This window comes from Zootoca vivipara, chromosome 1 (assembly GCF_963506605.1).
Source record: "Zootoca vivipara chromosome 1, rZooViv1.1, whole genome shotgun sequence".
Classification (NCBI taxonomy): Eukaryota; Metazoa; Chordata; class Lepidosauria; order Squamata; family Lacertidae; genus Zootoca; species Zootoca vivipara.
This window is the reverse complement of record NC_083276.1, coordinates 134,762,953-134,787,899: the sequence shown is the minus strand read 5'-3', so window position 1 is coordinate 134,787,899 and position 24,947 is coordinate 134,762,953. Positions and strand designations below refer to the sequence as shown.

Here is a 24,947-nt window from a genome sequence, read left to right as displayed (position 1 = left end):
ACATGTGAAGAGTTTCCAATTCTTTATTTATCCTAGTTACAAATCTGGCCCTGGTTCCAAGTTGTACGCAGCTTGTTAAACGTATATTCCAATAGAGGTTTTCTATAAAAAGGAAGTGTATCTATTAACATAACATTCAATCCCACTTTGCTGTAGCTAAGTTTTTGTGGCACTATTAGAGATAACACATGTTGAACGTTTTGTAGACTCTAAGGCACTATGTAAGTGCTAAGATTGTAACATTCAGATCCCCACTGATTTTAGGAACACATTTCACAGTAATATTTAACAATGATTTCATTTAAATATAAATATGTGAAGGGGAACAATGCTCAGCTCTTTGAATAAATTTTATTTGCTACTCTAAAGAATACTATGTCTACCCAGTACTAAAAGAAACAAGCAGTTATTAGTTCGTATACAAATCTACATGATATTTTAAATTAAGTACCAGAAAATAATGAAGACGGTACTTTTATAGTGATTAAATTACAACGTTCAAAGAGCTGTTGCTGTAAAAATGCACTGTTCATAAATAGTGAGCAGTATTTTCTAGTTCAGGCATCCCTAGATGTTTTGGACTACAATCCCCATCATCCCTGACCACTGATCCTGTTAGCTAGGGATCATGGGAGTTGTAGGCCAAAACATCTGGAGGGCCACAGTTTGGGGATGCCTGTTCTAGTTCATTCATTGTACTGCAGAATATAAATATATTTGATATACTGCCTATACAGAATACCTCAACACATTCATCTGTATTACCATAGTATTCTGTGCTAAATGAATTGTTTCTCTTAAAGTTGCCCAGCAGATACTTCTGGAGGTGCACTCCATTGTCTCCTGAGACAGACAAATGCCAACAATATGTTACTAAGCCTAACTGTTAAGTATGTTATCACTCAGATCAACACAAGCTATGGACTTTTAGTTTTTAACTAAATTTTCAACCTCAAGGTTGTATTTCCCCATATGAAGACCATCTGTTTCTGTAGCTGTAACTGAAGGACAGACTGCAACTATTTAACTTTTTTTTATTACAGCAAACACTTTGAATATTAACAGGAAGGTGATACAAGCTTGCCTATCAAGCAAGTAAAATCTTCACACACATAAAAGGAAGAAGAAATAATAGAACAGTATTTTAGAAAGCTGATCACAACAAGGGTTTGGGGAACATGAACCATTACGTGTCTGATCAAATTGGTAACTGAAACTTAACATCCACTTGAGCTTGCTTTGCTAAGGTGACTATTTCAGAGAGTTTCACAACCTAAAAGACAAAACAAAAATCATCTTGAGATACTAAAATCAACAAGTACAGGTGAAATGACAACAATAAAAAGTAATTTGAGTGATTAACGGTATGAATAACTGCAAAATGTTACAGCTAAGTCAGATGGAAGGAATAGCTTACAGAGTGTAACAAAACCTCAGAAAAGAAGTCATATCACTCTAATGCACTGAAAGATGAAGTCATCTGACCGCTTAAAAAAAGGATGAAGAACCTTAGGCCCAGGGGCAAAATCTGGTTCCTTTGGAACTGCTCTGCCAGTCACGTCGTCGCCAGAAGCATGCGTGCGGATTCTGTGCACCTTAGGAGCTGCTGTAAATGCATGCTTTTGTCAATAAAAAATTAAACTATTGTCCATTTGTCCTCCTTGGCTGGGTATGGACAGGACAAAGGAGCATGAAGAGCAAGTGAAGGTGATCTGAGAGCTTAGTCTGAGTGCATGGCCCCCAAACACAAGGCAGCTTCTTCCTCAAGGTGGGAAAGCTAAAAAGCAGAATGTGTTCCCACAATGCAAGAGAAACTGGCTGTGCTGGACTTCTTGAGAGGCGGCACGACTGTCTGTACTGGCACGGGGATCTGGCCTGAATGAGTCCAGCATCCGTGCCATCAAGGTGTGCAAAGAAGGAGATCCATGGGGCTGTGGCATCAAGTGCTCCATTACCTGCCAAGGTGACCAGCCAGGGGTGTGCCAAGGCTTTAGTACTGTACCAGGTAGGACGGACGGTTGTAATTCTCTCATCCACTTCTCTCTCTAAGCTGTCTAAGCACCTAACAAACTCCTCCTCAGACACTGTTCAGGGCAAAAAGGGTTGTGCCTCAAGCATTTGCTTCACCGAGATCCATTAAGTTACTATGCATTCATCAGTTTACACACTTATATGCACATTCTTTCAAAACATGTATAGCTATATGCATGGTCTCTTATCCTGAATAAGGTCTAGTTATAAGTATATTGATTATGAACAGATGTAAACAGAGGCTGCCCTCCATGAGTTGGGAAGTCAAACGCCACTAATCTCAGGGTTGTGGGTTCGAGCCTCATGTTGGGCAAAAAAGATTCCTGCATTGCAGCAGTTGGACTGTATGGCCCTCATGGTCCCTTTCAACTCTACAATTATATGATTCTATGACCTGCATTGGGGTGTTTTCTGTGCCTGTGGGAGCTCCATGCGCAATTTAGACGCCTGGTTTACTCAGTACAGAAGGCTCCCTGCTGCAGATGTTTGCCCTCCAACATGGTAAGCAGCAAGCATGGAGCAGGGATGTGGTGAAGCCAGACGGCCTGCACCCCCCTCCCCCCATAGGATTTAGAATTGTGTGATCAAACTGAGAGCCTTAACAGGACTAGATCTTACAGCCACCTGACTGTGCATACGTACATTTTGCCGTATACTACAGTATTGGGACGCAGGTGGCGCTGTGGGTTAAACCACAGAGCCTAGGGCTTGCCGATCAGAAGGTCAGCGGTTTGAATCCCTGCAACGGGGTGAGCTCCCATTGCTCGCTCTCAGCTCCTGCCAACCTAGCAGTTCGAAAGCACATCAAAGTGCAAGTAGATAAATAGGTACTGCTGTGGCAGGAAGGTAAACGGCGTTTCCGTGTGCTGCTCTGGTTCGCCAGAAGCGACTCTGTTATGCTGGCCACATGACCTGGAAGCTGTACGCCAGCTCCCTCGGCCAATAACGCGAGATGAGCGCCGCAACCTCAGAGTCGGTCACGACTGGACCTAATGGTCAGGGGTCCCTTTACGTGAAGAATCCTATAACACTGAGAGCTTAAGACTGCCATTTCATCAGGTTTAGGTAAGCTAAAAATGCCTATCAAAAATAAGTTGCAGCAAGAATTTTTACAAATAAGTTTTAGCTCACCATTTTAGCAGCTTCATCCAAGTCATCACAGGCAAGTATTTTCAGACCGCTGGCTGTTATTAAAGCTTTAGCATCATCAACTCGTGTACCTACATAGTTAAGATTTTATATTTCAGGATTCACAGGTTATTTCTGTCAATGTTATCCAAACACTTGACTCTGAACACAGGACAGTGTGGCCTTGATTGAAGTAGCTACCATGCTTCTCTTTCCTCACAACCAATCTTTTTCTTTTGTCATATGACAATATATTTTAAGGCTAGAGTGGGAGTCCAGTTGTCCAAGAGGCAAAAGCTTTGTCATTAATGGACTTCAGTAGTCAAGAGTCTGATTCCATTCACCTAGAATTGGGGAAGTTGGCTTTCTGTTATCCCACCTCAGCTTCCTTGAACACATTAAAATTACATGTTAGGGTAGGCTTGCTGAAACAGCCTTTTTTAAAGCAGAATACCGGATTTCAGCTACTAAATAATGCAATGCAGTTTCATCAAATATTAAAAGCTTCCCTAAACAGGGCTCTCCTAAAAGTTACCATATTTTTCATTCCATAAGACACACTTTTTTCCTCCTAAAAAGTAAGAGGAAATGTCTGTGCATCTTATGGAGCGAATGCGTGGTCCCTGGAGCTGAACTGCCCAGGGGCTAAAGGCAGATCATGCTTTTTTTTTTTAAGAGCAAGCTAAAGGCTAACAAGAGGGAAAGAGAAAGGAACCCGCTGAGCAGCTGATTGCAAGAGATCGGGGAGGGAGATAAGAGAGCTAGCTCCCTTCCTGGCCCCTCCCGGCCCCTTGCCTAAGCCTCAATTGTTGTCTGCAAAGGGAGACATGTGACTGGCTGATTAGATTATCTGTCTGGAAACTGTAGAAATGGGTCCCTTTCCTAGAGAAGCTGCAGAACTGTGAGTTGAACCCCATAAAACAGGATTTTTCCCTTTGCAAGGAAACTCAGCAACTTTGAGCTGATCCTAAAAAATGGAGCTTTCCCCCCTTTGCAAAAAAGATGCACAACTCTGAGCTGACCCCCCCAAAAAACGGGGCTTTTCCCATTTGCAAAAAAAGCTGCACAACTTTGAGCTGATCCTAAAAAAAATGGAGCTTTCCCCCTTTGCAAAATAAGCTTCCTCAAATATTTAATGTGGGGGGGGGGGGCAAAGGCACCTAGGCCTCTAGGAGTTGGCTGCTATGCCTAGGACAATTCAAGAAAGCAAAATATTTTTTCTTGTTTTCCTCCTCTAATAACTAGGTGCGTCCTATGAAGCAAAAAATATAGTGCTGAATTACTGAAACCTGGTGGGTTGAGACTCATGCCTGGAATGTAGGAACTGAGGGCTATACCGGTAACCTGTTCAAAAGGAATAGACCAAACAGGAAGGTGGGAGGAGGAACATTATATGTAAATGTGTACACCTGTGAAGAAATCTATGACCTGAAGCATGGAAAGCAGATTGATAATATATGGGTAAAAACAACAGTGACCTTACTGTGGGGGTCTGGTATACACTGCCTAGCAAGACTTAGAAGATGCCTTCCTAGAGCAGATTACCAAACATTAAAAAAGGAGAGATACAGTAGTCAGGAGAAACTTCAGCTACCCCAATATCTGTTGGAACTCAAACTCAGCCTAGAATGTAAGGTCCAACAAATTCCTCCATTGCCGTGCTGAAAATTTCATTTCCTAGAAGGTGAAAGAAGCAACAAGAGGATCATCTATCTTGGGCCTGGTCCTCAACAACAGCTATTATTCATTGTGTTACAGGCTCTGCTTTTCTATATTCTGTATTGCAAAGCATGCCAAAGCAGCATTCGAAATTAACCCATCACCAGTGGCTTTTTGTGACTCAGGAGTGCCACCTAGCAACCAAGTTGAGATTTGCAGTCACATGATTTGCAACTGGCTGAGTGGCAGAGCCGAGATTGAGATTCCTGCATTGCAGGAGGTTGGACTGGATGACCTTTGGGATCCCTTCCAACTCTACAATCCTATAATTCTTTTATTGTAAAATGCTCACCTTGTAACCGTACAACAATAGGTATTTTGATTTCCAAATCTTTTACTGCCATAATTATTCCCTGTGAGATCACATCACATCGCATAATGCCTCCAAAAATATTTACCAGAATAGCTTGCACCTGTGTAAAAAAGTACATAGAACTGTAAACATAATGGTGCACAGATTCATTTCGTCTTCTGATAAGAAAATAGTGCCTGTTCTACAAAAGGAAGATCGTTGAATAGTTTGCTAATTTGTAGACAATATGCAATTATGTGGCTGCAAAAGAGAATATAATTGGTAATATGTTTTTCTTAATACAGTGGTGCCTCGCTTTACGAATGCCTCGCACAATGAAAAACTCGCCAGACGAAAGAGTTTTGCGTTGTGCGAGGCATCCGTAACACGACAAAATTTTCTATGACTACCGCTTCGTCTTACGAAGCGCGGCCATAGAAAGCGGCAAAGGAAGATCAGCTGTCAGCGTGGGAAGCTGACAGCTAATCTTCCTTTGCCAGGGGGGACGGAGCCGAAACACGGCGGTGCGGCGGCTGCCCTTGCCTGTCTTCCCCTTGGCTCGGGGAAGACAGGCGGGGGCAAGCAGCGTCCGCTGCAATTCGGCTCTGTCCCCCGCCGCCGCCTCTTGCCTGCCTCCCCCGACACGGAGCGCAACTTCGGAGGTCTATAGATTTCATCAAGTGAACTAGCACAGGACTGTGCTTACGGTAGAGGTCAAGATGTTCCTTGAAAGAATATGCCTGTTCATAGGAGAAACAGTAACCTGTATTTCTGACTAGCAGCAATACTTTATTAATTAAACATCAGGTTACACAGACAACTCTAAATAGCAACTGTGTTCTTACCTTTTTATCTGATGTAATCAGTTTAAAGGCCTCCGTTACTTGTTGCACTGTAGCACCACCTCCAACATCAAGAAAATTTGCTGGGGTGCCTCCGTGAAGTTTAATTATATCCATAGTGGCCATTGCAAGACCAGCTCCATTCACTGAAAGAGGGACAGAAAAAGAAAACAATAACCATTGCAGGCATTGCTGCATCTTTAGTTCCTATATTCAGCATTCACCATGCCCAACATACCAAGACATCCGATGCTTCCATCTAATCCTATATAATTGAGATCTGCTTTGGCTGCATCTCTGTCTCGCTGGTCTTCCTGGGTCCAGTCCTGCAGGCCGAAGATTTTCTGCTGACGATAAGCCGAATTGCTATCAAAATTTATCTTTGCGTCCATACACATCACTTGGGAAAACAAACAAGTTGTGTTTAGATCCCTTAATGCTAAGAACAGTAACTTCCCAATCTATCTATGTGGGCTAGTCTAAACACAGTGCAGATTCAGGTAGCAGAGTCCTGAGCCAGTTTAACATGAAGAAGATATTGTATTTCTAAATGCCCCACAACATGCAAATTCCCTGAAAGCAGAAAACAAGCCTTGCTTGCTCTGATGTGCAATAATATGTTTCCTGCCTGTTGTGCTGGTTTTGTACATGCAGGGAACTTTTTACAGCAAATTCAGGAGTGGCATTCCCCCATCTGGAACTACAGTGGTACCTCGACTTATAAAGACGATCCGTTCCGCGGTTGTCTTCGTAAGTCGAGGTTTTCGGATGTCGAAGCGCCACTATGGCGCATGCACCGACCGCGCGCGCCGCTTTGCGCAGGCGTAGAACGCGCCCGCCCGAAAGGACTTCCGGGGGTTGTCGACTTCGTAAGTCGAAACCTTCAGAAGTCGAAATGTTCGGATGTCGAGGCATGACTGTACACTCGTTCACCTCATCCTGCTACATGTATAGACCATTAAAGTTACGATATTTCTTCTCAAAGCCAAGAACACACGTGAGAAAGTCAGAGACCGGGGGCAGAGGAGTCACTTTGGGGCACAGCCAAGCTCTCTTGCCCCCAGAAAGCTCAATCTGGGGTTCTTTTGGGGGTCGACATTGCTCTCGCAGCTCCCCCCTCCCTCACAGTGCCAGGAACCTCAGAGCTTGAGGATTCCTCGCCGATCAGCGCTGGCAGTAGATCAGAAGTCGCCAGAACACATCTTAAACAGGTAAATCTTAGAATCATAGAATCATAGAATCATAGAATCATAGAATCATAGAGTTGGAAGAGACCACAAGGGCCATCCAGTCCAACCCCCTGCCAAGCAGGAAACACCATCAAAGCATTCCTGACAGATGGCTGTCAAGCCTCTGCTTAAAGACCTCCAAAGAAGGAGACTCCACCACACTCCTTGGCAGCAAATTCCACTGCCGAACAGCTCTTACTGTCATGAAGTTCTTCCTAATGTTTAGGTGGAATCTTCTTTCTTGAAGTTTGAATCCATTGCTCCGTGTCCGCTTCTCTGGAGCAGCAGAAAACAACCTTTCTCCCTCCTCTATATGACATCCTTTTATATATTTGAACATGGTTATCATATCACCCCTTAACCTTCTCTTCTCCAGGCTAAACATACCCAGCTCCCTAAGCCGTTCCTCATAAGGCATCGTTTCCAGGCCTTTGACCATTTTGGTTGCCCTCTTCTGGACACGTTCCAGCTTATCAGTATCCTTCTTGAACTGTGGTGCCCAGAACTGGACACAGTACTCCAGGTGAGGTCTGACCAGAGCAGAATACAGTGGTACTATTACTTCCCTTGATCTAGATGCTATACTCCTATTGATGCAGCCCAGAATTGCATTGGCTTTTTTAGCTGCTGCATCACACTGCTGACTCATGTCAAGTTTGTGGTCTACCAAGACTCCTAGATCCTTTTCACATGTACTGCTCTCAAGCCAGGTGTCTCCCATCCTGTATTTGTGCCTTTCATTTTTTTTGCCCAAGTGTAGTACTTTACATTTCTCCTTGTTAAAATTCATCTTGTTTGCTTTGGCCCAGTTGTCTAATCTGTTAAGGTCATTCTGAAGTGTGATCCTGTCCTCTGGGGTGTTAGCCACCCCTCCCAATTTGGTGTCATCTGCAAACTTGCTCAGGATGCCCTCAAGCCCATCATCCAAGTCATTGATAAAGATGTTGAACAAGACTGGGCCCAAGACAGAACCCTGTGGCACCCCACTAGTCACTACTCTCCAGGATGAGGAGGAGCCATTGATGAGCACCCTTTGGGTTCGGTCAGTAAGCCAGTTACAAATCCACTGAATGGTAGCATTGTCTAGCCCACATTTTACCACCTTCTTTACAAGAATATCATGGGGCACCTTGTCAAAGGCCTTGCTGAAATCAAGATAGGCTACATCCACAGCGTTCCCTTCATCTACCAGGCTTGTAATTCTGTCAAAAAATGAGATCAGATTAGTCTGACATGACTTATTTTTCAGGAACCCGTGCTGACTTTTAGTGATCACAGAGTTTCTTTCTAGGTGCACACAGACTGTTTGCTTAATGATCTGCTCTAGAATCTTTCCTGGTATTGATGTCAGGCTGACTGGGCGGTAATTGTTTGGGTCCTCTCTTTTCCCCTTTTTGAAAATAGGGACAACATTTGCCCTCCTCCAGTCTGCTGGAACTTCGCCTGTTCTCCAGGAATTTTCAAAGATTATTGCCAGTGGTTCTGAAATCACCTCTGCCAGTTCTTTTAATACTCTTGGATGTAGTTCATCTGGCCCTGGAGACTTGAATACATCTAAACTAGCCAAGTATTCTTGTACTACCTCCTTACTTATTCTGGGCTGTGTTTCCCCTGCTGAATCATCTGCTCCATATTCTTCAGGTTGGGCGTTGTTTTCTTTCTTGGAGAAGACTGAGGCAAAGAAGGCATTGAGGAGTTCTGCCCTTTCTCTGTCCCCTGTTTGCATTTCACCATCTTCTCCTCTGAGTGACCCCACTGTTTCCTTGTTTTTCCTTTTGCTACGGACATACCCATAAAAGCCCTTTTTGTTGCTTTTAACCTCTCTAGCGAGCCTGAGTTCATTCTGTGCTTTAGCTTTTCTGACTTTGTCTCTACACGTGCTGGCTATATGTTTGAATTCCTCTCTGGAGATTTCCCCCCTTTTCCATTTTTTGTACATATCCCTTTTAAATCTTAACTCAGTCAAAAGTTCTTTAGATAGCCAGCCTGGCTTCTTTAGGCACCTTCCATGTTTCCGTCTCATTGGTATTGCCTGAAGTTGTGCTTTTAATATCTCCCTTTTAACAAACTCCCAACCATCATGAACTCCCTTCCCTTTTAGTATTACTGTCCATGGGATTTCACCCAGCGTTTCCCTAAGTTTTCTGAAGTCGGCTTTCTTAAAGTCTAGAATTTGGACCTTAGTATGCTTGGTTGCTCCTTTCCGCTGGATAATAAACTCCAGAAGAGCATGGTCACTCCCACCTAATGATCCTGCCACTTCTACCCCACTAACCAAGTCATCACTATTGGTTAGGACCAGATCTAAAATGGCTGATCCTCTTGTTGCTTCTCCCACTTTCTGGACAATGAAGTTGTCTGCAAGGCCAGTGAGGAATCTGTTCGACCTTATGCTCTTGGCTGAGTTTGACATCCAACAAATATCAGGATAGTTGAAATCCCCCATTACTACTATCTCACTTCCTTTGGAATGCTTGGCCATCTGTTCCAGGAAGGCATCATCTGTGTCCTCAGTTTGGCTTGGGGATCTATAGTAAACTCCCACAATGAGATCACTGTTGTTTTTCTCTCCCTTAATTTTGACCCAGATACTCTCAATTTGGCTTTGAAGTTTTAAATCCTGGATCTCTTCACAGGTATACATATCCCTAACATATAAAGCTACTCCTCCTCCTTTCCTGTTTGGTCTATTTCTCTTAAATAGATTGTATCCCTCTATTACTACATTCCAGTCATGAGACTCATCCCACCAGGTTTCAGTGATGCCTATTATGTCATATTTAGTTTGCTGTACCAAGAGCTCAAGTTCATCTTGTTTATTTCCCATGCTCTGTGCATTAGTATACAGACATTGAAGACCGTTGATCATTCCCCCATGTCTCTTATTTAAGGATATTTTCGTCCCACCACTAGGTCTGCATGCTGCTTGCTCCATTTGGTCCTTGACATTTGGATGATCATCTTCAGCATTTGATAGACTCCTACCTTCAGGACAACTGTCTCCCTCCCCCACATAAGTCAGTTTAAAGCCCTCCTGATGAGGTTTTTGAGTTTTGTGGCAAAAACATTCCTCCCAACTTTTGTGAGGTGCAGTCCATCACTTGCCAGAAGTCCATCTTCAAGAAACTGCAGACCGTGATCTAGGAATCCAAACCGTTCCTGTTTGCACCATTTGCGAAGCCAGTTGTTCACTTCCCCTATTTTTCCCTCTCTCCCTGGGCCATGTCGTTCAACTGGGAGGACAGAAGAGATGACAATTTGTGCATCTAATTGCTTCAACTTCCTGCCCAGAGCCTCATAATCATTTTTGATCTTCTGTAAGCTATGGCTTGCAGTGTCATTGGTTCCCACATGCACCAAAAGGAAGGGGTATTTGTCGGTGGGTTTTATGATTCCTTGCAGCCGTTCTGTTACATCTTTGATCTTGGCCCCAGGTAGACAGCACACCTCTCGAGACATCTTGTCAGGCCCACAGATCACTGCTTCTGTACCCCTCAGTAGGGAATCCCCAATCACCACTACACGCCTCTTCATAGGCTTGGTTGGGATTCTTCCATGTGCTGTCCCTTCCAAGGTTACCTGCATATTCCCGGAGGACTGACTTTGCTGCTCGTCTTCATATTCCTCATCAACTGTGATGAGGGAGAGATCCTCAGGTGGAGTCTGTTCCTCGTCTTCCATGAGCACTTCAAAACGGTTGTGTAATTCTAAGCACTCAGAGCGATCCCTGGGCCTTCTACTTCTATGAGTCACGTTCCTCCATACATCTGGCTGCTGTGTTGGGGAACTGACCTCCTCCTCAGGGAGATCCCCTGTCTCCTCCTTGGTGCAGACAGTGTGCTCTGCTGCATCTAATTTGTTTTTGTTTGTTTTTAAATCCTCTTAATAAAACACGAGCAAAAACTCAGGTATCCTATTTTGTAATTAAGTTAATATTCCACAATTAAGTTTTCAAAGTGAAACAATTCCAAAAGAAAGTACTTTACCAATCCCTGTAGAATCTTCAACCATGGGGTTAATTTCTACCATAGTAGCATCAAATTTAATGAAGAGGTTGTAAATCTTAATCATATTATCAGCTGCTTCATTTACCAAATTAGCAGGAAACCCCATTTTCTTGGCCAGCTGGAATTGGAAAACAAAAACACAGAATGAACCTTTATGGTAAATCAAAAACAAGAAAACAAAAAAAAGAAAGAAAGAAAATGAACGCATTTCAAGCTGCCTTACATATAAGCCAGAGATGGGGAACCTTCCCCCACCTCAAGTGAGCCACTCTGCTCGCTCTCTCACCTACACACAACCACGCTCTGTTCATTCATTCACTAACTCTTTTGGGGTGGTGGAAGATTCAGATCTAGATTATGGCACCAAGGAATTGGGGGGGGGTATCTTTTTCCCCAGCTACAAAGATCCAGACACAAGCATTCCTCAGACTCTGTAAGTCTGCTATTGGTGTTGGAATAAAATGTTCCTATTGAAGCAAACAGGAAGACAGATTGCAGGGATTGGGGGGGTTATAAAGAACCCTCCTGCCCCTCTGCCAGGATTGGGTCTCCATGCCTACAATTAGCTGTATCTCCCTGCTAGCCACAAGGGGAAAAAGCTCCTCCCTGAAGTCAAATCAATAGGGTGGAAGGAGCAAAGCCAAGGTCAAGAGGTTGTGTGGGCAACTACCAGACTTTTAGAAGACATCTGAAGGCAGCCCTGTTTAGGGAAGCTTTTAATGTTTAATAGATTATTGTATTTTAATATCCTTCTGGAAGCTGCCCAGAGTGACTGGGGAAACCCAGCCAGATGGGCGGGGTATAAATAATAAATTTTATTTATTTATTTATTTATTTATTTATTATTATTAGAAAGAATCATCCACGAGTGGAATTAGGTCCACTCCTAGTGCAGGCTAATCTGTTGTTGTTGTTGTTGTTGTTGTTGTTGTTGTTGTTGTTGTTGTTGTTGTTGTTGTTGTTGTTGTTGTATTATACTGTATATCTATTTATGCCCAACCTTTTCCCCTGACGGGCTCAAGCTGGCTTAGATAAAAATAAGAATCGTTAAAACATAGAAAACACAATCATTTTTAAAAAATAAAACATAAAATAAACATTGATAGAATTAACACTAACACCACCTTGAGTCTCTGTCAGGAGAAAAGGCAGGGAATATAATTAACATAATATAATTACTGTATTGTATTGTACTGTACTATACGGATGCTGTTGTGTTGCTTTTTCAAGGGAAGTCATAGCATTGCTCTGTTTGGCCTTGGTCAGACCACACCTGGAGTCCCGTGTCCAGTTCTGGGTGCCACAATTTAAGGATATTGATAAGTTGGACCATGTGCAGAAAAGGACAACCAAGAGAATCAAGGGCCTGGAAATCAAGCCTTATAAGGAATGGTTCAGGGAGTTGGGGATGTTTATCCTGGGAAAGAAGAAACTGAGAGGAGGTATGACAGCCATCCTCATTTATCTAAGGGCTGTCACATATAAGATGGAGCAAGCTTGTTTCCTCCCGCTCCAGAGTTGGACATGAACCAATGGATTCGTGTTACAAAAGGAGATTCCAACTAAACATCAGGAAGAACTTTTTGACAGTAAAAGATGTTTGACAGTGGAATGGACTCCCTTGGAAACTGGTGGATTCTCTTTCACAGGAGGCTTTTAAGCAAAGGTTGGATGGCCAACTGCCATGGATGCTTTAGTTGTGCTTGCTCCAGCAGCATATATGCTAAAATTGGAATGTCACAGAGAAGATTAGCATATCATCAATGCTTCAGTTGAGATTCCTGCATTGCAAGGAGTTGGACTAGATTGTTTTTTATTATTTTATTAGTTGTTTTGTCGCTTTTTGCCACAGGCAACTTAAATTAAAACCAGATAAGAACAAAAACACATTAAAAATCTCACCCTCTCTAAAAGGTCCTAGATCATAAAAAACCAAGGGCTGGTTGAAGAGGAATGTTTTTGCCTGGTGAAAACTCTATGGAGCATAGCTGCCAAGTTTTCCCTTTTCTCACGAGGAAGCCTATTCAGCATAAGGGAATTTCCATTAAAAAAGGGGAGAACTTGGCAGCTATGCTATGGAGCAAATGTTTGTTGGGCACAGGAGGCTGCTGGAGCAAGGTGGGGAGGAATAGAGGAGGAATGAGCAAAAATATCCTCCTCACCTATATTTCTACTCGCGGCAGCATTCAATCCACGGGATTTTTCTCTGCACAACTCTAAATCCAAACCATTAAAAAATCTGAAGATCCAGTGTTATATCTTTTAGTTAAACAGACCATATGTGTACAGAATATAGAGATGTCACTGAACAAACAATGCATATTTCAGTACCCTGATGGCCTGCTCCTTTTGAATGCCTTCTACAATGTCAACTGGCTCCTTAGCTATGGCATCAGGATTCTCTGCAGCAACATCTTCAATATTGACACCACCCTGAGAACTGCCAATGAGGACAGGACCCTAAAAAGAGGAAACACTTTTCAACAAGGTCTTTTTACAATCCCCAAAATATTAAAGTAATTTTGTAACATACTTGTGGGTTGAATATGAAAAATATACAATTAGATACTATGTAGAAACTGAGTGTTCAACTATATGCCTAGAAAAACTTAGAAACACAGAATAACTCATTTACTATAGCCTGGTTCCCAACCAGCTATTTGAGTGCCGGTTGACTGAAAGGTAAAGGGTATCAATTAGTCAATAAAAAAACTATAGGTTTGACAGCTGGAAATTTACAGGCCCCTAATTCAGTACTGGAGACTGGAGTCTTTCTTGCTATCATATCTTAACTACCGTCTAAAAACCAGCTGTCTGAAAATATTCCAATGAATGTGGTTGGGACAGGTGGTTATATCACTCACACGAGAACTTATTTATGTGCTTGTGAACTTTCAGAGAAAGGCAGAGTAGAACTCAATTTTAATAACCCCCCCCCCGGGGAAAAAACCCGATTGACCAGTGAAACAAAAGTGGTCAATCTAAAAAAAGTGGACGCCACTACCCCCAGTAGGAATCAGTATTTCTTAGAATAAATTAGTTGTGATCAGCACTTTGGGAAACTCCTAAAGCGTTTTATGTTTTTATAAATTCATTCTTGGAAGACAACCAAAGACACTAGCGGTTTAGTACCAACATGCAGTGCATAAGATAAGAATTTGAAACAGATTCAGTAGTTTTCATTTTATGCGAAAATGATTTTAATCCAAGCCAAAGAAGAACCCCCCCTCCTCTCCACTACCACGGCCGGTTAGCCCCCCAAATTTGCTACCACTCATAATCCAGCCTGGCTCCATTTCTGCCGGGGTAGGCTATAAAATGAAAAAATTGTATTCAAGTCTAACTATTTTAAAATCTTATTCATGCCCCTAAAGCTGTGCTCTTATTTACACTCTTGTTAAGCACAAAGGAAAAAAATGATGGTTTAAAATGCACCCAGTATTTTCTAGGAAAGGCCCCTTTCAGCTGCTGTCCTCAAGAGCAGCTGCTGTAGAACTTGTCACAGATGCATGCATGGTATTTCTCCTGAAAGGACTCTCGCCTGTTTACTAAACTTATACAGGTAAGAACGGGTTTCCTCAAACTCGGCCCTCCAGATGTTTTCGGCCTTACAACTCCCATGAGTGGTCAGGGATGATGGGAATTGTAGTCTCAAAACATCTGGAGGGCCGAGTTTGAGGAAGCCTGGGTAAGAAGCTATTTGGGGATTTACTAAAGGCTACTGCCGAGAAGGAAAACCTCTAAAAAACTCAGATGCTCAGATATCTAATCTAAACCTTACATTAATAAACACTTCTGTCACCAAGCACTTTACAATTCATATGTCCTATGAGGCACCTAATTGCTTCATACTATAGTCAATAACACTGACAATGTTTGATAGAAGAATTTTTTTTAAAATACATACTACAAAAACAAAAGATTTTGCCCAGATTGAGAACTAGGGTTCTACTGCAGTCAAACCTCAGTTGTCAAACGTAGACCGTACTGGAAGCCCTTTCGGCTTCCAAAATGTTCGACAACTGAGGCACGACTTCAGATTGGTTACAAGAGCTTCTTGCACTCAATTGGAAGCTGCGTCGGATGTTCAGCTTCTGAAAAACATTAAAAAACCGGAGCATTTACTTCCAGGTTTTTGGCGTTTAGGAGCCTAAACATTGCAAAACGGAGCCGTTCAGGAACAGAGGTTTGACTGTATAATCCATGTTTTGCTTTACTAACTATCCTTCTGAAGACAGCTGAAGAGTCTTTATCCCAACCAAAAACACTGAACTCTAAGAGCATTTCTCCTCAAAATCGACTACTCACCTGAAATGATCGTTCCATGGTTATTGCAAAGTAGTACTCTCTCCTGGGATATCTGCGCTCACAGATAAACACTTGATTGCATATTCTGCCCTTTTCTCCTGTCTGCTTTGTAAACAGTTTTTTCCCAATCATTCTGGAGGAAATATCTCTTGCTTCTTCTGGACTAATAAATAAATATTATTTATTAATATTTATTATTTGTGTAGCCAAAGCCATCACAAAACAAAAACACATTAACCAAACAGAATAAAATATACTACACAATTAAAATAATTATTAAAGTATTATTCTGTCAGATAAGAGTTTGCTTCCCTAAAGAATTTAATTGATTATCCCCACAAACGTTTCTTCTTAAAATTGCCGCTCTAAAGGCAATCAGGCCTCTTTTTCAGAGTTGTAGGGTGACTTGTCCCCTAATAAAATAAAAATAGTATTCACAAAATACTAGATCACCGTAAGATCCATGTTATCTAATCTACTATACCAAAAAGAGATCAAAGTCCAGAAATGAAGTTACTGAAGTTTAAGTAATATTTCAAGTATTCTAAAAATACAAATACTGAAATAATTCTAGTAAATGGTTATGCATAGTAAATGCCCCTGGACTATTAATGTTTTTGCTTTCTGTGTTAATTAATTAGAAGCTCAACTTACGAAAATACTATTTTCACTCCTCCTTTAAGGCCACCTTCAAAGGTTCCTTTCCCCCTACCACCAGCTAAAACTTGTGCCTTTACAACAAGGTCCTTTGTACCTGGAATAGAAGGAGGGTAGACAAGAATTGTTTCAAATTAAATAATGTACAAATACTATTTGAGGTTTTTTTAACCTAGGCAGGTCTAGGTTTTAGAAAAGAGAATGAAAAGCTCCTTTGCAGTAGCCAAGACAGCATGTTTGACAGCATGTTGGGCCTAAACAAAACTCTTGTACTGAAGTACAAGAGTAATCTCATCCTGGGTCATGCTTTCAGAAGCAGAGGATATTATGGTGTTTGAAGAAGAGAAGAGTTTGGATTTGATATCCCGCTTTATTACTACCCGAAGGAGTCTCAAAGCGTTTAACATTCTCCTTTCCCTTCCTCCCCCACAACAGACACCCTGTGAGGTAGGTGGGGCTGAGAGACTTCAGAGAAGTGTGACTAGCCCAAGGTCACCCAGCAGCTGCATGTGGAGGAGCGGAGACGCGAACCCGGTTCCCCAGTCTACCGCTCTTAACCACTACACCACACTGGCTCTTGTGGCATCCTCTTGACGCCCTGACCTGATGAAACCGGAACAAGGGGTAGCCCCAAAGCAAGGAGGACAAAATGCTATTTCTTTAATTCAGGGAGCCTTGCAATGCAACAGGCCATAAATTAGCAATGCAACAGGCCATAAATTAGCAATGCAACAGGCCATAAATTAGCATGACTAGTAGTATAGACAATTGGGTTTTGGAAAGTGTCAGTAACATAACTAATGTCAAAAAGTACATCTAAGTACTTCACAGTTGACAAATCTCTGAATGGTATTATCTCTCCTACAGTGATTTTGTAGGATCTCAGGAATTGAGAAAGAAGAAAGAATTTGAAAAATGTAAGTAGTTTTACCACTACCTATTAAGTCTCTAAAACTTTGTGCATGGAGCATTACCTGGGGAAAAACAACAAAAAGAAAACATTTACTACATCTATAGACTTCAGTTCTATACCTATTTCTTTTGCAATTTTGTAGGCTTCCTCTGGTGTCTTTGCAACCAATCCATATGGAACAGAAATGCCAGCTTCTTTTAATAGTTCCATACTTAAGTATTCATGCAGCGACAAGCTCCTTCGCTGCTGCACTTGGAACATATAGCTAGGAAACAAACCTTGTCTTCCACTGAATACCTAGGAAAATAGGAACACAACTTTCAGTTTAACAAGTATTCATTTATTAACATAGTTTACCTACTTTACTAAATAAATAACCAAACTGTGATCTTTTTACAGTGACACAACCAAGGGATAAACAGCAACTTCACCCTCTGGTTGAGATGAAGGGGATGGGGGGGTATGTAAATAATAATGTAATATATCAAACAGAGAGAAAAATGTCAAAGCAATACTGTTTATTATGTTGAGGAGACATTAACAATCTTAAAGCAATTGCAAATCATATTTTAGAATATACTGTACAAGATAGAAATAAGCTTAACATGAGTCAACAGTATCATGCAGCAGCAAAAAAAAAATCTAATACTATTCTAGGCTGCATTCAATAGAAGCCTAGTGACAAGATCAAGGGAAGTAATAGTACTGCTCTATTCTGCCTGGTCAGACCACCAATTCAGGACACTACAATTTAAGAAGGGTATTGACAAGATGGAATGTGTGCAGAGGAGGGCAACCAAGATGATCAAGGGTCTGAAAACCAAGCCTCATGAGGAATGGTTGAAGGAGCTGGGTTTGCTTAGCCTGGAAGAGAGGAGACTGTGAGAAGATATGATAGCTGTCTTCAAATATCCCAAGGGCTTTCACATGGAGCAAGCTTGTTTTCTCCTGCTCTGGAGGGTAGGACCTGAACCAATGGCTTCAAGTTACAAGAAAAGAGTCCAACTAAACATCAGGAAGAACTTTCTGGCAGCAAGAGCTGTTTGACAGTGGAAAATACTCCCATGGGAGGTTGTGGACTCTCTTTCATTGGAGGTTTTTAAGTAGAAGGTGCATGGCCATCAGTCATGGATGCCTTAGCTGAGATTCCTGCATTGTAGGAGGCTAGACTAGATGGCACTCGGGGTCCCATCCAATCCAAGATTCTATGAATATGTTTTAGAATGCCATTCTTTTCTGTCACTGTGTGCCTGGGGGCAGGTTATCTGGTTTAGAGTCTAAATCGGTCACAATCAGTGTTAGAAAGTCAGATATATAAGCTAGGTGCCAAATGGCTCCTTAAACCAAAACATACTGTCTATTTTGGGGCAAGACAACTCTGTTAAACATATGGCTAGTTCAGATGACAATCTTGAGCTAGGATAAGAACTTTGAAAACTTAAAGAAGAAAAGTCACTTGATCCAGGGACAGTCCACATATATATCAGCCTATTCCAACCTCTGTTTCTTAATGGTGACACAGACTATTCATAACGCAAGTATATTCTTCACAACTGTGAGCAGGGCAGTGGGGTAAGTGAAGACAAGCTACATCAATTAACTATAACATTGTTCACTGCTCCTGCTCAAGCATTTTGGTTCCTGAAATTTAATCTGATTGTGAAGATAAAATATAACTGATAGAATTCTACAGGATGTGGTATTAGTGTGTGAAAACTATCAAGATCCAATGACCCCCAGGCATGCACCTCCAGATGGTGGAGATGTCAGGAACCATCCTGGTACCCAGGAAGGGCAGCTTCTCTTGGTCACAAGTGGCTGATCATCAGGTGCAAAATATGCCTGGCACCTGGCTAATTTTGAACACTGGTCACAAGATGTTCAACTAAAGCCCAATAGCATGGTTGAGTTCATGGTTGAGCTTGCACTGCTAAAGTGGACCAAGAATTAGCACAAATAGAATCAGTGTGAAAAGAGCCATGAGCGCTAAACAGGTACAGACATAATGAGCCCCATTCCTTTTTTTTTTGAACATATTTTTATTAGTTTTACAAATTACAAAAAAAACAAGAAAAAAAACGGTACATACATAGACACATTTCCCCCTTCTTCCCACCCCCCCATGGGTCCTCCCCTGCCACTGGAGTATCCCATGCAGGTGAGCAGTCAAGGATGGTCCATTTTATGATTGGGTTTTCTGTCCTCCCCCCCGAGCCCCCCCCCCTGCCACCAGAGGGCTCCAGGAAATCAGGGCAGGGAGCAGGAAGGCATCCATCCAACCATCCATTCTCATACCAAAAAGGGAAAAAACAAAAGAAAAAACAAAAGAAAAAAGGGAAAAAAGCAAAACAAAAATAATCTTTTTCCATTCAACATTGATAAACCATATTTTGTGGGCTTCCCCAACCTCCCCCCTTCCCCGGTTTTCATCCCTTTTTTTCCCTCTTCCACAGTTTCTTAATCTATCAAATAATTACCTTTATACCTCATACAATTATAAACATTGACTAATATCATTTTCACCAATTGTCTTAAGCATTATAAATCGAACTCCAATTTTTCTACCCGTGCCTAATTTTTTGCCCCCCCTATAGACCTCCTTAATTTCAACTTTTTCTAAAATCAATTCTCATTTAAACTATAACTATTCCCACTCTAACCTTTCTTCCCCGGTTTCCAGCTACAACCCCCCCAATCCAGCAAGTTCCGTAGTCAGCAGTCCAGTTTTAATCCTAATCGTCCTGGTTATCCATCCTATTAATCACAACCCCACTCTCCCTTCATCCCACCCCCTTTTTCCAGTGTTTTACCGTCCAAACCTCCATACAACCCCCCTGAGTTTCACCCCTCCTTTGATTCTTTTTTTCTTCTTCCCTGTGGGCATTCTGAAGTTCCAGTATATCCAGTCGTACCCTCCTCAAAAGAGGAGCACTCCACATGTCTTTTTGTAGCAAAAAGTCATCTTTTCCTTCTTGGTGAGCTTCATTTTGCATTATATTGTCACAGTCGTCGTCATCCTCTATACGTTCCAAATCACAATCGCCATCATTGTCAAAATCCTCCAAATCACTGTCACTATCATTTTCAAACTCTTCCTCCTCAGTTTCAGTGGCTTCATCCTCTAAGAGATCGTATTCCGCAATCACCATCTGGAATTGTTCCCTTAACTCTTGCTGTTGTGTCTCATCTTGACATAGTCCTATTCTTGTTTCCCACATAATTCTCACAACATTCCGCTGGAACTCAGGCGGATACCTTTTTGTTGACATAGTTCAATCCTGTCAAGGTCAAAACTTATCACATGGGATGGAAGCTGGTCACAGGTATTTTCTCGACCCCATTTTAACAAGCTGGCTGCATTCTCCAATTCTTAAATCCTAAAAATCCAAACTAATACTTCCAAAACATATAGGCCAAAAAAATAAAAAAATAAAATTCCACTTATAAATCCAAATCTGCTCGCTGGGCTGTCTGGGCTGCCGGCTCCCGTGGGGAGGAAAGGTCTTTCTAAATCCTTATATCCACAGTCCTTCTCCCCTTTTACCCTGTATCTTCTTTTTCTCTTTCAATGTCTTTAAGGAAGACTTCGGGTTCGGGTTTTTTGTTTACTGTTTCTTGAGTTGCCGGTGGGGGGGGTGGCTTCCATTTTTACCCCTCTCTCCCAAATCCAAATTAATTCATAATCCAATCTTTTAAGGTTACTTACAGTCTTTTCCAAATCGTTTTTTCAAAAGAATCCAGCGCTCTCCGCCTTCGGCTTGAAGCTTCTCTCCGCTAGGTTAACGCTGTTGTTCAAGATGGCCCCCGCGACTTCTACCCTCCTCACTCCGGGGCTCTTGTTAGAGCTTACCAGAGAGTTGGGGAGTCCGGATTTGGGCACCGCCGAACAAAATTCGCCCCCAGGACGCTCTTCCCGGGGTTCTAAGGGGCGCAGCGTCGCTCTCGCTGCCCTCCCCACTCCTAGCGGAGACGGGTCGTCTCGGAGACGAGACGAAACCCCGCCGATCGGCGCTGGTGCTGAACCGGAAGCCCTAATGAGCCCCATTCCTACCGGTATTAATCAAATGGCATATATTCAGTGGGAAAACAAATCACCTGAATAGCTTCCACTCCATATTACTGGGGATAGCTAACATGCTGCCATCCAGAGCCTGTTGGACTCCAACTCCCATCAGGCCTGGGCAACACAGTCCAGCCAGCATCGCCCACAGACAGGACTGTTGGGAACTGGAGTCCAGCAACATCTATATGCACTGACTGGTATCAGAATCCAACAGAAGAAACCACACAGGCAAAGAAAACATTTTGGTTGCCGCTTTCATTTACAGCTTTTAGCAGCAGCTACGCAAACTGTATTTATAGTTACAGGTAGGTAGCCGTGTTGGTCTGAGTCGAAGCAAAATAAAAAAATTCCTTCAGTAGCACCTTAAAGACCAACTAAGTTTATATTTTGGTATGAGCTTTCGTGTGCATGCACACTTCTTCAGATACACATACTTCAGATACTTCTTCAGATACAAACTGTATTTATGATATGCTTACTACATAGGTCCCATTGTATTGGATCTGTTTATAATGCAAAAAATTCATTTAATGCAAAAAATTCATTAAGGGGAAAAAGAACCACCAAAAGTCACACAGGTATAGTAGTTAATAAAAAGATACAGCCACATAGAAAACAGTAACTCTGATATTAAGAACATAAATTATACTTCAAAGTTTGTGACCAAGGCTAACACATTTTATTTTAAAATAAAAAAGATTTCTTCCAATAGCACCTTAGAGACCAACTAAGTTTATCATTGGTATGAGCTTTCGTGTGCATGCACACTTCTTCAGATACACTGAAACAGAAGTCACCAGACCCTTATATATAGTGAGAGGGTGGGGAGGGGTATTACTCAACAGCCTGCACAACAGGTATAGTACAACCTCTTTGAATTCTGTGGTTTTACATATCAGGATGTAATAACAACCATCTGTTCCTTAACAGATCTTTAAAATAGGTAAATAGAACCTCAGATGAACAACACACAACATATTACACTGTGTCAATATTTATTAAATCAAAATAAAGCAAAAATGGAGAAAGTAAAAAGCCTCCAGAAAGTTGCTACAAACAGAAGGAACAGCACCTCAAGGTACAGTACTAGCTCATGACACACCACAGTGCCGTACATTCCAGCAGTGGGAGAGCTGAGAGTCAGAGTTCGTGCCATGGCTCTGGTGTGACAGCCCAGCCCATCAGGTCTCCCCAGGGCTCATTCCACCCACTTTGCTAGAGGCCCAGCTCCCTCAGGCACCTCCTGCCCCTTGAACTGGGCCAGGTGGTCATGACAGGGAACAACTCTTTAGAAACTGGTGCCTGAGTTCTCATGTTGCATTTCCTCTTCCCTCACTGATCCTTTTCTCTTGTGTCTTTTTTTTTTTTTAGATTCTTAAGTCTACAGATAGAAACTGCTTTGTTCTTTGTATGTAAACCATGCTAGGAACCTTTTTGGCTGAGGACCAGGGAGCAAATGCTCTATATCAGGGGTGGCCAACTCCCAAGAGACTGTGATCTACTCACAGAGTTAAAGACTGTCAGTGATCTACAGTCTGGGGGGTTCAGGTCAAAGTTGTTGAGCTTTATTTAGGGAGGAAAGCCCTGTTTGGGGGGGCAAAGGGCAAAAATGTTGACTTTTTAGGGGAACCAAACTTGTTGCGCTTCTTTGAGGGGAGCCAGTGATCTACCAGTCATCTACCACAGACATCCATACCGGTAGATCACTGTTGAACGTGCCTGCTCTAAATAAATAAATATTACACAGGCAGGATGGTGGGAGGCTGAGATGTGTGAAGTAAATGCTTCCGACAGAAATCGTAGTTTCATCTGACTACTGTGTATTTTATGTGAGGCCCTCAGAAACACAAGCTCTAAAGGTGAAGCACGAACACTAAGAAAGCAAAGGAAATCCAAGGTACTGCTTTCTTCTTCTGCAACTATGTCAGCCTTGGCTGACAACCTCTTTGAGTTTGGGGGGGTGGAAGGGTGACGAAGCCCCCTTTCCCTGTCACTGGCCCTGAATGGGAGGCGAGGCGCGGTTCCTGCGCGGGCCGGGCGCCTCGGGGAGGGGGGTGTTCTGCTGGGCCTGTCCAGACAAGGCCCGTCCCGATCCTCGCCCTCACCATCCACCCGCGCTCGCCATTTCCGCAGGCTTCTCCCTTTCTCTCCTGACCGGCTTCCCCCGCGGACGACTGAAGGGCGCACCCGGCGTCGCCTGCCCCGCACCCGGCGCCCTCCCGTTCGCCCCGCTGGCTCCGCCCCGGAGGCCTGTCGGTGGGGCGGCCGGTGACCTTCCCTCCCTCCCTGCCCCCGTCTCTGCCTCCCTCGCTCCGTCCCTCCGCGGGCGCGGCGAGCAGGGGGAGGTCGAGCCCCGCTCACCTTGGCAGCGGCACTCCGCTCCGCGCAGCCCCAGCCCAGCACCTGTTTCGCCGCCGCAGCCGCCGCCGCCCGGGCGCCCATCATGGAGGCGGCCATGATCCACCTCCTCCCTCAGGCCTGGCCTCGCCGGCAGTGCGCTTGCGCGGCACCAGGCGGCGGGGGGGGGGGAGCCACAGACGCGCTGGGTCCGGCGGGCCGCTTCTCTCCCCGCTGCAGCCCAGCCCAGGCTCCCCGGGCTCAGCCGTGTCTAGGCACCGCCCGCCGCCGCCGCCGCCTCCCTGAACCAGGCCTTGCTTCGTGCGCAGCTCCGCCTTTCGAGTCCTAGTCAGCCAGCGGAACTCTCTGCCACAGGAGGCGCCGAGGGACGGCTGTCAAAGAGGAGGCGGCAAATGCATGGCGGGGGCGGGGCTGTGGCGGGGCCATTAGGCTCCGCCCTCCACGGTCGGAGGCGCCGATGCTCCCGATCCCGGTAGTCGAGAGCCACGCGAGGGAGGGGAGAGGGGCTCGGAGGCTCCCGGTCTGCTCGCTGGTTCCCCGCAGCATCTGGTCGGAAGCTCCAGCCCCGGCCTCATCCGGCAGGGATCCTGCTCCGTTCTTGGATGGGAGCAGCTCCCCCCCCCCCGGCTGCAGGCGGGGTGTGTGCGCCCTTCCAGAGGGGAGGGAGCCGTGGCCTTGGCTTTGCTCCCCGACGCATCTGCTGCAGCGTCCACACAGCAACACCGGCGCCAGCAGAAAGCCAGTCCGCACTTTTCTGGCATTTCCAGTTGCTTTTTCCCATTGCCGTAGGGCTGCTTCAAAGCTGAGACCGCTTCCAGAGGGTCGCTGTTTTCAGAAAGGGTTCAATCACATGCTGGCAAATTGAGGCTGCATAATTAAAGCTGCTTTGGAACTCTTAAAAAAAAACCCATTTCCCCAAAAGATTATGAGACCTTTTGCGATAAAGAAAGTGACAGGGAAATGCATTGGAAAGTGTAGGATCACACTTGTTTGATGTAACTGCCTTACTTTGCACAAACAAATCAGGATGATCTCTCCACAAACATTAGGCAGGACATCTAGAAGCATCCTGACATCTGATTTTGTTAATTTTTGTTATTTATTAAATTTGTACGTATACTACCCTTCAGCCAAAGATCACAGGGTGGTTCACAACATAAAAATACAAAATGAGAACACAAAATACATATAAAAAACCCAACCCCCCTTCAAACACATTTTGAAGGCCATAGATTTGTTGTTGTTGTTTGTTTAGTCGTTTAGTCCTGTGACTCTTTGTGACCCCATGGACCAGAGCACGCCAGGCACTCCTGTCTTCCACTGCCTCCCGCAGTTTGGTCAAACTCATGTTCGGAGCTTCGAGAACACTGTCCAACCATCTCATCCTCTGTCGTCCCCTT

At 43.6% G+C, this 24,947-nt stretch overlaps 1 protein-coding gene across 2 annotated transcripts; it reads right to left on the bottom strand.

The window, feature by feature from the left end:
• Nucleotides 1–3: 3 nt before the first annotated feature.
• On the bottom strand, nt 4–23,696 carry SUCLA2 (succinate-CoA ligase ADP-forming subunit beta). 2 transcript variants are annotated; one of them, XM_035140025.2, is made up of 11 exons: nt 23,551–23,696; nt 17,246–17,423; nt 16,211–16,310; nt 15,557–15,719; nt 13,580–13,708; nt 11,228–11,366; nt 6,251–6,412; nt 6,016–6,158; nt 5,171–5,291; nt 3,163–3,251; nt 4–1,273 (listed from the first exon to the last, which is right to left on the bottom strand). In XM_035140025.2, the coding sequence occupies exons 1-11, from the start codon at nt 23,644–23,646 to the stop codon at nt 1,199–1,201; spliced, it is 1,395 nt and encodes a 464-aa protein (XP_034995916.1). In that variant the 5' UTR covers nt 23,647–23,696; the 3' UTR covers nt 4–1,198. The 2 variants fall into 2 exon arrangements, with proteins under 2 accessions (XP_034995916.1, XP_034995925.1); XM_035140034.2 differs by having other exon boundaries at nt 23,593–23,696.
• Between the last annotated feature and the right edge of the window lie 1,251 nt (nt 23,697–24,947).

Excerpts from the sequence above, each read along its gene's own strand:
- SUCLA2 (XM_035140025.2), bottom strand. The coding sequence starts at position 23,646 with ATGGCCGCCTCCATGATGGGCGCCCGGGCGGCGGCGGCTGCGGCGGCG. Across the intron at positions 6,159-6,250 it reads TGGAAGCATCGGATGTCTTG|TGAATGGAGCTGGTCTTGCA; the intron begins GTATGTTGGGCA and ends TCCCTCTTTCAG. Across the intron at positions 5,292-6,015 it reads TGATTACATCAGATAAAAAG|GTGCAAGCTATTCTGGTAAA; the intron begins GTAAGAACACAG and ends TTTTTTACACAG.